Below are 12,131 nucleotides of genomic sequence, written 5' to 3'. Positions count from 1 at the left end.
CACCCTGTGAGAAGCCTTTTTTTTTCCCTGCTTTTTTTCCCTTTCCTTTTCTCCTGTTGACCTCGTTGCAATTTTTTCCTTTTTGATGTTCACTATAGATTGAAAATGCTGAAAGATGCAAACTTTAAATGTGGCATGTATCTTTTCTTCTTCCATTTCCCCAAGATATATATATTATAAAACAAAATATATTAGTCACTTTCTAATGTAACATCTAATAATGTTCAGTTGACATGGCTACACAGAATTCCTATACGAAATTAGGCTTTGGAGATAGTCATTTTCTCCTTGACCATCCTGGTGAGTGAAAGATTTGGTATTAGGCAAAAACAGAATTACCTGACAAACTCATCAGTTTTAGCTGACATTAAAATCTTGTAAGTGTTCTTCATATTTAGCTGGAAATGGTAATACAATTAATCATGACAATTCTGTGGTACAATTTGGAGTTAGCAGGTAGTTTAAATATCTCACAGTTGGTGTTCTTGGCCACTATGTCAGACTGTTTATTAGGGTCAAACTAAATCTCTCCGTGCCTAGCATTTCAGACAGTTTCTTTCATGCTTGTTTCTTTAAGAAATGAAAAGAGACTGCTAACTCAGGAAAGAGATGTTCTACCTAGAGATCTCAGTACTACTGAGGGGAGAGAATACAAGGCAACACTGCTCCAACTCTTGTGAAGTACAGACATTATTTAAACCAAAATACATTTGCTTTCATCCAAAATACATGCATCTTTAAAAATAAATATATTTTCCTAATAAGTACCATATGTATTTTCTGTAGGGAAAAATGCTGTTTTCCGATATTTACAATTACAGCTAAAATGTATGGAATAACTTTTATGAAGCTTTTTCTTGCTAGGATGAACATAAGTGCTTCCTAATCATTTCCTGGATCTTGAGACTGGGCAAGACTTAGGCCTTTAATTAAGTAAAAATAAAATATTAAAATACAATTATACATCTTATCTGTAAAAAAGACTACATTATACTCAGAATAGAAGAGACATGAAAACCAAAACCGAACATTAGGTCTAATTCAGCTCACTCGTTTATATACACAAGAGGATTATGCCCTAGGTATTATTTACCAGTACTTCATCCTTCAGAGGTTTTGGTATGTCAGATCTGGTGTTTTAATCCCTCTCCTGGACTTTCATTCTTTTCTGTCTAATATATCTCATTAGCAATGTTTTTTCCTAATTTGCTTAATATCACCTGACTATTCCTAATTACACTACCTATTACTATGCATAATGTAAAATATCATGTATTATATATGTGTGTGCGCATGTGCATGATTTGTCAGCATTATATAAAAGTGAACTTCAGAAACTTACTGGCAGAAGCATCCCAAAACTTTACTGATCCATCTGCATGGCTTAAAAAAATATAAAAAATAAAAGTGTTAAAACAAGATGCAATTACAAAACATTTTCTACTTTCAGTGAGTGATAAATATAAGTAGAAAAACTGTATATCACTTGTGTGGTAACTCCCCATACCTTACTGACAATGTATAATGGCATATAATAATCGTAAGAAAATATTTTGTTATTAGTTTGATTGCATTAATAGAATACTTTTTGATGCATTTCCTATAGAGAACTAAGTCCCCAGTGATTTTTAAGATCACAACAGCACAAAATTAATTCCCACACTAATGCCAAGATTAAGATTCAGCACTTTGGGCCTTGCGGTGGGCCAGCATCAGGCCTATGCACTCTAAAAATGGCATGTATATCTAACTTCGAAAAGACAGAGGGCAAGCTAATTCTGCGTAATACCTTACAGCTGCATTCTTTTTATCAGTAGAAAATCCTCCTTGAAGTAGAGTTGGAGAAAGAAGACACTTCTGTTTAAAATTAGAATAATCTCTTATCTTCCTTATTGGTACTATTGCACATATTTTTGTATCTTTTAAAGACAGCTTTTGACTATCATTGATTATAACAATTTATCAAATGCATTGCTACCATCAGCATGGCTGAGACCAGAAGAAAACACAGAATGCATCTTACAAGAAGGCTGAGTTGTACTTTTCAGGGTGTTTTCTTGAAAATACATCAGGCATTGGCTCAATGGGGCTGCTACTTCAATCTGAACCTTTCATGGGTATGTCCCTCACTTACAAGGTGAAATTCGTCCCAGTGCACCACATTTCCACTAATCCTGTGGTATTAAAATGAATTCCCAAACCATCCCCAGACACAAAGTCACCAGAAGGCCAAAGGACAACAGGCACAGAACAGCTGGTTCCCCTTTTAATGCTTTTCTCTATGGCCCTCAACACCAAAAAATTCTATTGCAAAGGATCCTCCTTTCCAAAGATTCCATCTTAACAAGAATACAGACTTATTTTCTAAAACTGGGGCCTCAATCGGTAATTCTTAACAGTAGTTCATCTTTGAATACAAAGCTCTGTTTTCTACAGCAAATGGGAATTTCTGTGGTGACTGCACCAAGAAGAAAAACCATGTACTTCAACTGAAGAAGTTAGGACACAAATACCCTGTCAAGGGTCAATGTTTACTTATAGGTAACCCACAATTAAAAGTTCTAGACACTAACAATTTAAAAGAACAAATCCTCAGTTTCATTCTCACCCTGTAATAATGATTTCGGGATATGTCTGAGCTCCAAGGTTCCATGCTCCACCACTGATAGGCCACTCCTAAACAAACAACAAGAGCATAGAGTTTAAAACTAATCCTGATGAATTTTGCTTGGTTAATTTTTAAACTCAAGAGCAGACTTCTCCTTCCAGAAAGCAATACATCTTATAAAAGGAATGAAAATGTGTAGTATTCAAGGCTTTTAACGCTTATTAATATTTTTGTATATTCATTAAGACTTTGAATTTCTTTCTTTCTTTTTTAAAAAACATTTTGGCACAGATTATGATTTTATGTTAACAACTAAAGTTCCAAGTTTTTAAAAGATTTCTGCACAGCTAACACTGCAAACATTCGAAACAGGAACCAGAGGAAGGTGTAACAAACAGCTCTGCTACTGTTTTCACATTTCTTGACTCTTGGAGCTTGTATAGGATGCTGAATAGAACTGAGAATCTATTCTGAGGATGGAGACTACTGAAGAAGCTGGCCCAGAAAAGTGGGAAACAAGTATCTGAGCATCATGATATGGGATATGAGACAAGAATGCAACTTTCACAGATCATGAGAAATCATCATCTCTTCCCTGCCTTTGTTTACTAGTGGCGAGATTCTCACTCTCTTCCTTGGTCTAGGCTGGTAAAGCAAGATGGTGGTCTGTGCCGAAAACTTGACACGCACGGATACAGGATGTGGCAGATGACATATGGGCAGAGTGGGTAAGGATTTGTGCAGAGTATGACTGGGTAGAAAAATCTGGGCATACAAACTGGTTCTGAGAATACGTGGACTGAATGCATGTGGGTACAGAAATGGGTGGGTGGCAAATGATTGGCTATCTACATTCTGAGTGTGTAGGATACATAAGGATAGATAAAAAAACAAATTGAAGAACGAAAAAACATATTTTCTTAAGTACTTTGCTGAATCAAGACCCCAAAGTATATTGGGCCCAGATTCTCAGTTCATGAAAAACAAGACAGCTCCAAGGAGAATACTTCTTTTAATATGAACAGAAAACTGATGATGTTTGATTAGTTTGCCCAATATTTTTTCTAATTTGTTTATTAAGATTTCTAATCAAAACATAAACCAGATTAATGCTTGAAACTTATAAAGTAATTCCATTTTCTATTTTTATTTCTGCAGCTTGTATTATTTCTAAGACTCTTTCATTAAGACTTTGGTAGTTCAGTAAAATAATAATTAATATCCTTATTTAATAAAATGCTGTCAACTCTTAAATTCCACTGAAGCTTTTCTACTTTCCATTATACTCATTTTATATACTACTTCTTTCTTTGATAGAGATAACATATTCAGACAAATTTGAATTTTAAAGTCATGGCATTCTTTTAACTCAATCTGATCTGACATAACTCCAGCAGCCTTAGTCCTGTATAATGGTGGTTTAAGCAACCACAGAAGGAAAGCTGCCTCTAAGCTGCTGGCTAGACCAATTTGAAATTAGCTATTAAAGAAGTAAAATGAAAATAATTTGGCAAGATATTTCAAAGACATAGACTGTATATCTGCTTTCTTTATTTAAATATATTGGTTTTGTTTACCTTATTGCTGTATCCTTGCTTTTTATGTTTTGCTCCTACAGAATAGAGTACAGGAATCAAATCTGGAGGACAGTCGGCAAAATATTCTGTGCAGGTGACAGGTGACTCATGAATGTCAATAGGATATGGATTTTCAAAGATTGGAAAACTAGTCAAGGAAGACAATTTATTAGAAGCACTGTGATACACTAGACCATATAAGAAGACATTGTTATTTTACAGTGTATAACAATCTAAGTAAAATCATTACTCATAAAGTACATTTTCCCTTATTTTTTAAAGATACGTATTGTTTTGGTGTCAAAAATAACGAGTAAAGATACAAAAATTCTTGTATTGTGACAAGAATTCTGTTTTTGCAATGTAAATTTTCCCAACATATCAAAATCTTATTTATGAAATACAGAGGTTGTACATTTTCTAGAAGCTTCAGGTTCACACATATAATATAGACTATGACCTAAGAACTACCTTTACAACTGTGGGTTTTACGTTGAACAGTTTTGCTTATTGGGTTGGTAAACTACTGATTCTACAGTGAACAATTGAAATAACAGATGAAGTAGATCTCAGTTTATTTCTCACTTGCATCAGTTTGGACTGTCTGATAAGAAGGCAGGCCTCACTTCTGGCAGATTACACAATGTTATTCACAATTCAAAAATGCAAGAAATTTTGCTCTGATTCCACTTACATCTATTTTCTGTTGCTGAGATGATCGGAATTATTCTTGAAAGTGAATGATATCAGAATATGATTCACTTAAAATGTTTCAAATCATTAAAGAAAAATTCTGTTCTTAGTTATACCAGTGTAATTGTGGACATACATAACTGTTAGTGTTGGATGCAGAACAAAGGAAATAAGAATCGGATCCTGCATTTCATGATATATAGTTCCTCTCTGGTATTAACACTGATTCCAATGTGAAAGAATTATTTGTCATTTAAAACAACAAATGGATTATGAAAGAATCCCATAGATCCACTATAAATCAATGCCATTATTTATTAAGATACTTGAGTAAGCATTTAAGTGGTAGTCCCTGAGGAATCTAGTGAAGTTAGATGTGCGTATAAGTACTGGTTGAATCTAGTTTCTAACACACAAGTTCGGGTCATGATTCAGCAGGTGACCAAGAATCACTTAACATCAATGTAACATGAATGTTTGAGGGCTTTACTGAAGGGATTACAGGCTTAGATTTATTCCCAAACTTGAAATCAAGCTTCTGTCGATTAGCTGATCCTAGTTTTTGAGGTGGAGGTAAACATATACAGTGAATTAACACCAAGAGTTAATGATTTTGGATAATAAAATGACATTGCATGATATCATTTGGATTTTTATTGTCTGCTAGACAGTTAAGAAGTATAAATAACTTCATACAAGACTTCACACTTACTTGCTTTGTGTCAGGTCAACAACAATGAGATCTTTTTCCAAAAGCACAACTACAGCATAGGGTTCTTGAAATTCTGTAAGAGAAGAATAAAATATAAAAGACCTGGAGTTTTTCCATTAGTCATTCTAATCAAGTTACATATATGTTCTCTGAACATTCAGAGTCTATTAAACAAAGATTTGAGATCCAAATTTTATATACACATTTGCAAACTAGACATATCTGCAAAATAGAAAGCATTTGAGTAGGGCCAGATAGGAAATGAGAAAAGAAATGACTTTTGGACAGTTTTGGGGATCGACATACATAGCAGAAGCAGTATTGGCATATTGAAAGTAAAGAAATAGAGTGTAAGGAGGTTCCGTGTCTCACTGCATTGCTAAATCCAATTAAAAATGTATTTTTGCTGGCCAGTATTAATACTTTTTCTGTGTACTACTGTTCTTTAAAAATAGATTATGAACAGCTGGTCCAGTCCACTTGATATAAAATGCCCTCATTTCCAAAACAATTCCAAAGCAAGATTCCAAAGGAAATGTTCTCTATATCCTCATTTTAACAATAACAAGGGATAACAGAAGAAAACGTTCACAAGACTGCACTTGCAGTGGTGTACTGTGATCTTTCAGCCAGTTTTCTTTTGTAGGAGAACATTTTCACCTAAGTTTCAACTTATGCTGGTATTCAAAGTATTGTGCTCTAAAATTTAATGGTGCTGATTTTTTTTTTTAATACAGATGAGTTACAGTTGGTCACTGGAAAATTTGTGATCGAGAGTGCAAATAGAGAAATATTTATAATTTATTATATATATAATTATTAATGATTTTTTCCCCTAGGAAATACTTTTCATAACAAAAGCCTACATCCAGCCACATAACTGTCATAACACTGCTGTAAGTCTGCTGTGTTCAATTCAGGTACTGACAAGTTCCTTCCTTCTGTCCACTCTTTAGGAGAACATATAGTTTGTCTCTGTATTTAACAATTTTTTTTTGCTTATCAAAAATGAATTATTGAAATGACAAGTATATGCTTCCCTTCACTTATAGGGTACATTAATTTACATAGTGCAGAAGGTATTAAAAAATTATAAATATGAAATTAAGACTGTAATTTCAACTGCAGCAAGCCATTCCAATATATACAAGCTCAGAGTACACTCTGGAGATAGCTCATGTCAAAACGCTTAGTAAACAGACAGCAGCTTAGTCTCTTTTCAGGCCAGCTATGAATGCATGGTGTTTGGCATTCTGTTGTTACACCAGGCTGTAAGTAACAGGTCAAACCAAAATTTTTAAATAATAGTGTGTGAGCAGGGGGAGGGGCTACGAAATGATAATACTGGAAAGCGTCACTTTATTTGCCACAAGTAAATGAAATGCCATACTAACTTAGGTTACTGAAAATTAAATTTATTCCATGACATTGAAATATAGGCCATTGTTTTTAATATATAGTTGATTTAGCTATGTGTAGAAGATTTATTTTACTTCACTCACCGGGGGCTTAAAAAGCTAAATTAAGTTTCTTTTTTACTTACAGCTTTTCTAATGTTACTTTCTGGAGTTTTCTGTGAATTTACTTCAGCATTTGGCAGTCCCACAATATGCAGTAAAACACTTTAAGATATATACGCACATATGTTTGATTAAGAGCAATATTTCCTCACACTAGTCCATGTGTTTCCAACTTGTATCTGGAGATTTATGCATACTTTATTGTCAACTGATTACTTATTTTCTATGTTGAGAATGCAAACAAGTTCCAGTTACTTTCAGTGATTTTTAATTTTTTTTTTTTTTTGAGATGGAGACAACTGTGAGAACAGAAGTTCCTGGATGGGAATTAAGAAATGAGAGAAGACTGCTTCATTTGTACTTTCTGTAAATATGTTTTGCTTACTGTACTCACCATTTGGATATGGGGTTTCACAGAGAGTTAAAAAATCAACTATAGGGTGATCCATTTCAAGAACTGTAATTGCTTTTCCATGCATAATTGTTAGACTTGGTCTTCGACAAGCCTTATCATATGACAATCCACCAGAAAATATCACAAACGGTTCACTATATCAAATATAAAAACATAGCAACCGTAAGTTTACACACATAAAAGTTTACATTATAGGTTTAGTGTCTTTAAATAAAAAATAGCTTTGCAAAAAGAAAAAGGGGAAGATTCTGAAAGTAATTTATTAACTCAGGACTGTAACGTTGAATTGATTACAGAATTATAAACATACCTGTTTTTACAGGTCTTGTACTCTACTTTAAGAATTGGTTTACAGGATTCGGGTTTTTTACCATCTCTTTGAATTTTTCCTAAGGAAAGAAAGACAGTGAAAACTGTATTAAAACATCATGATAATAAAACTATCAAGCTACCAAACTAAAATATACACCTTGTAGCAACTGTATAATCAGCAAGAGAACGGAACTCTAAAGCTACGGGAGATGATGAGTGTTAATACCTATTTCCCTAATATATGTGCTTGTTTAAATTAATTACATTTATTATGGCTTTAAGTTTTTACTGCCACATACATTTAAAGGACTACAGACTACCCTTCAAAAACATATAAAAGCTATGCAGTTTACTGATGAGCATGACACAGCTAATAATTATTGAGCTTCACCAACTGTATACCTTTTCTGATCATAGAATGACTATAAACAGGTTCCTTTTGTTGACGAACTGTTACATGCTTTGTCATGTAACTAGTTGAGCGATAAAATTAAATGAAGTGTACATTTAAATTCATGGGTTCGTGGTTAATTCTGGCTCAGTATTTTCTTCCAGTCAAAGGAAAGTTGCTTGTAAACTAAAAACAAACAAACAAACAAAAAAAACCCACCCAAAACAACAACAACCAAACCAAACCAAAACAATTTTGCTTTTATTACTTTGGAAAATCTATGCTTGTTTTCAAGAATAAACAAAGACATTAGCAAACAACATGGAGAATATTGTATTGTTTCTTTGTTTTACTTTTTTACTATCAAAATTACCGTGTGGGATTGTGGTCTGGAATGGTCTGTTAGGACTTTTCAGGTTCCACAGGGTCAAGCTTCCATCTGAGTGACTGCACATGAACTGTTTCCCTTCATGGTGCCAAGCAACAGAATGAATAGCCTGGAGAAAGGAATGAAGAACTTGAGACTGAAAAGGAATACACTGTCTACACTAATGATATTTTGATATATGACTTTGGATTATATTAATCTAACCATGTATCAACAGTGGGATTGATTTTGTTTGTCGAGTCCATTACCAACACTTTAGAAACCAATGGCTGTAATCTACTGCAAATCAAGCAAAAATAATCCATTATAAATGCTAAAAGGACAGAAGAATGTAAGAAACTCTACTGAGTCGGACTAAAATTGAGGAAACGGTGTTAAGCAAGAAGTATATGAACAATATACAGTGCAATCATAATATGTCTGATAGCTTTTAGAAGTATTTCATTTGTCAAATGTACAGGGAATGCTATGCAACTGTTTTTACAGGTAACATACAACATACACAAGCTTTCCCAGAGGACTTCTTTGGAAAAGTAGAAATAGTACTCTATTCTTGAATCATTTTTCCTCCACATACTTAAGTTTCAGAGAAAGTACACAGAAACCTGTGATGCTTAATTTAAATACAAAATAACATAAAAGACCAGGATTGTTTCATTGACATAAGAAAAAACAAAAACAGTGATGTAAGATAATTTGGGAACAAATAGTGATTCAGAGAAGAGTGATGTCATACTCCTATGTACACAATGCAAGTAATGTATAATGAACGTTAGGTATACCAAAAAGGAACGCTTAAAAAATTAACAAAACATTCTCACTATTTAACTAATAACTAGTGGAACTGATTAGCACAAGATATCAAGAAGTTCAAACACGGATTAGGCATGTAAAATAAATAATGACATTATCCATAATTACATCAAACAAGCTGAAAGGATAACAGTGCAAGTCTTTAATTTTTGCTGGTACATCCTGGAAACTAACAAAAGACATTTTCTAACAAAACAAAGTATTGCTTCTTTGATTACCGCAGTTTCTCACGCACTTCCCTCAGAAACAGAAATTCCCTGAATTTTCACCTGAATTTATTCCCCTTGCTAGCTGCCAAATAGCAAAAAATGCAATATACTTATATGTAAATGTAAATAAAAGACAGTTATGCTTACATTTTGCTTACATTATGCTTACAATGCTTACAGTTGCATGTGCGTGTGTTTTCTTTTTTTTAACCTGATTTATTCAAATCACTTTAAAATTATGTCTGGGTATTTAGTCAGCATTGAAGTTGTTCATATCAATTTTGCTTAAGCTGATAAGAAATTAACTTAAGTGATGATGGTCACTCTTCAAGACTCCTTGTTGGTCTTCCTCTTTTAACAAGTGTATTGATCGTTATGGTTGGTAATGGCTCAGGGTCTGAAGGGAATTTCAGGGAAGAAAAAAAAAAAAAAAAAAAGTTGTGTCTCCTTCCCAGAACTGTTACTCAGCTCCTGAGGCTGGACAACATAGCCACAAATTAGGATTTCCATTAAGATGTCCCAGATGGAGGAGGAATGCCCCAGGAGGAATCTGACTTGCTTTGTATATGAATAGTTAGCTAGCACACTGGTAAGCTAGACGTGCCAATAAAGACTCAACAAACTGGGCAGAAACATTGTGAACTCTAGATACTTACATTCAAGTGACATAATGGGTGTCACTCAAACTTCTACCTACCAGAGTAGAGTTGTCAGAAAATTCCTCTCAGACACCCATAAGATATCAAACTACAACTTAAGCAACAAAAGATAATACAGAAAGATGGCTCCCATACAGTCCATTGACATTGCCCTTGGTTAATAAGAACCCTAGATCTGTGGGAACTACTGCATTTCTCTCCTTGTGCAAATTAATTTTGACATGAGCTTATTCATGCTTGCTATCATGCCAAATTCAAATCTGTTTTTGATGTGTTATCACACAGAAACATTTCACATGGTTACAGTCGCTAACTGTGCCTGAGCAGGAGCTAGTAACTAGCAGCTGAAATTTGCTGCCTGTTAAACTGCCTCTCAGCTGCTAGGTGCCACCTGCCAACATAAGCCTCCTGTTGAGTGGAGCTGAGCAGGAATGCTCCTATAGTCACAGACAGTTGGCATAGCAGCAACTCAAACTCACCTGATAGACTGCCCTGAAATGATCAAGAAATACTTAGGATTTGTTTTGGAGGTCTCAACTAGGAGTCATGAATAACACTGAATGATGGCAATGAGTAAGTGTCCCTAATTTTCTCTCTGCTAGAATATGTCTAGTATTCTGATCCACTTCTTCAGCATCCTCACAAAAAACGAGCAGTTATTTACTTAGAACAAGAGTTCATCAGAGTGGGTGACTCATGTGAATGTTCACACAGTGTGTACACATAAAGCTTATCACTCCAGATTGGGTATGTTTCTCCTGCAATACCAACAGTGGTTGCATGCATACTCCATCTTCTCTCATACTCAGCATGTACTAAAATTAAGCATGCCCAACACCATTTCAGTTCACTCCTGAGCGTGAAAATCACTCCACTGAGAGGAAATGATGGGTACTCTAAGACCACTTTTAACTGTATTTTGAACAAGCACAATACTAATCTCATCCTATCGCTTAAGTCTTAAGAATCCTTTGTATTAGTAGTACTACAGGACCATTACAGCAAGGGCTGCATCAGATTTGATGCTTCCATAATGGCATAGTGCTTGATAAAGGTAGGGAGATGTCGTTTGTCAAATATCTCTGAGAACTCTGCAGCTTCCTTTGGGAGATGTGTTCTAATGAGAGATGGTGTCTATGCTATAGAAAGCTCTGAATATGATTTGACACAACCTGTCAAACTTATAAAGCCTGCATAAGAAGATGGCTGGTTTTTGGGGGTCTGCCAACTATCAGTAATAACTCGCAGATACCTTGAAGTATCTAGTTTGTTTACATACTCTCTTTTTATACCTATCTATGGAAATAAACTTTTAAGGACTTTAGGAAATGGTTTGAAATGGGAGCCTTTTATAGAGGGCATCATGTAGGATCATTGATTGAAAGGGCCTGAATATATCGTACTCAAGAGAGATGATCACCACTGGCAAGATGACAATCATCACACCAAAACACAAGCTTGCATCTGACAACTCAAAGAGCAGACACAAGGGTCTAAGCAGCAGGTTCAAGCTCCACTCTGGCACCAAGTGTCTCACAAGTGAGAACATTTTAGTCTCTTGAGAAGCTTTGTCACAGTAGAGAAGAGCACATTGAAACTCCTTGCATAAGGAGTTGATGGGCTGTGGCAGCTTCTAACTTGTCTTTAGTTGTGCTAAAACAGAGACAGGACTAATTTTAGCTCCAGTGAGTAAAACACAAGTACCAGGGAGAAGCTTTAAAGGGAAGATACAGGCTTAGAAGAACACCCAGCAGAGGAGTTCCAGATAATGCAACTTTTACAGCCTTTCTGATCCTTGGTGAGAACCTCCCTCACTTGGAAGAAGCAGACGTTT

The 12,131-nt window shown here is 34.8% G+C and overlaps 1 protein-coding gene across 10 annotated transcripts in view; it reads right to left on the bottom strand.

The window, feature by feature from the left end:
• The window catches only part of STXBP5L (syntaxin binding protein 5 like), a 203,018-nt gene that overhangs the window by 71,533 nt on the left and 119,354 nt on the right, over positions 1-12,131 (bottom strand). For all 10 annotated transcript variants that reach the window (XM_040571976.1, XM_040571997.1, XM_040571986.1 and 7 more), the window contains 7 exons: positions 8,602-8,725; positions 7,836-7,914; positions 7,505-7,659; positions 5,591-5,663; positions 4,186-4,333; positions 2,609-2,676; positions 1,343-1,383 (listed from right to left, as the gene is read on the bottom strand). In XM_040571976.1, the coding sequence (XP_040427910.1) occupies positions 1,343-1,383; positions 2,609-2,676; positions 4,186-4,333; positions 5,591-5,663; positions 7,505-7,659; positions 7,836-7,914; positions 8,602-8,725 (688 nt within the window). The remainder of the gene's footprint in view (positions 1-1,342; positions 1,384-2,608; positions 2,677-4,185; positions 4,334-5,590; positions 5,664-7,504; positions 7,660-7,835; positions 7,915-8,601; positions 8,726-12,131) is intronic.

This window comes from Cygnus olor, chromosome 1 (assembly GCF_009769625.2).
Source record: "Cygnus olor isolate bCygOlo1 chromosome 1, bCygOlo1.pri.v2, whole genome shotgun sequence".
NCBI classification, from domain to species: Eukaryota; Metazoa; Chordata; class Aves; order Anseriformes; family Anatidae; genus Cygnus; species Cygnus olor.
Note: the sequence above shows the minus strand (reverse complement) of the source record. Positions and strands in the feature narration are given on the sequence as shown.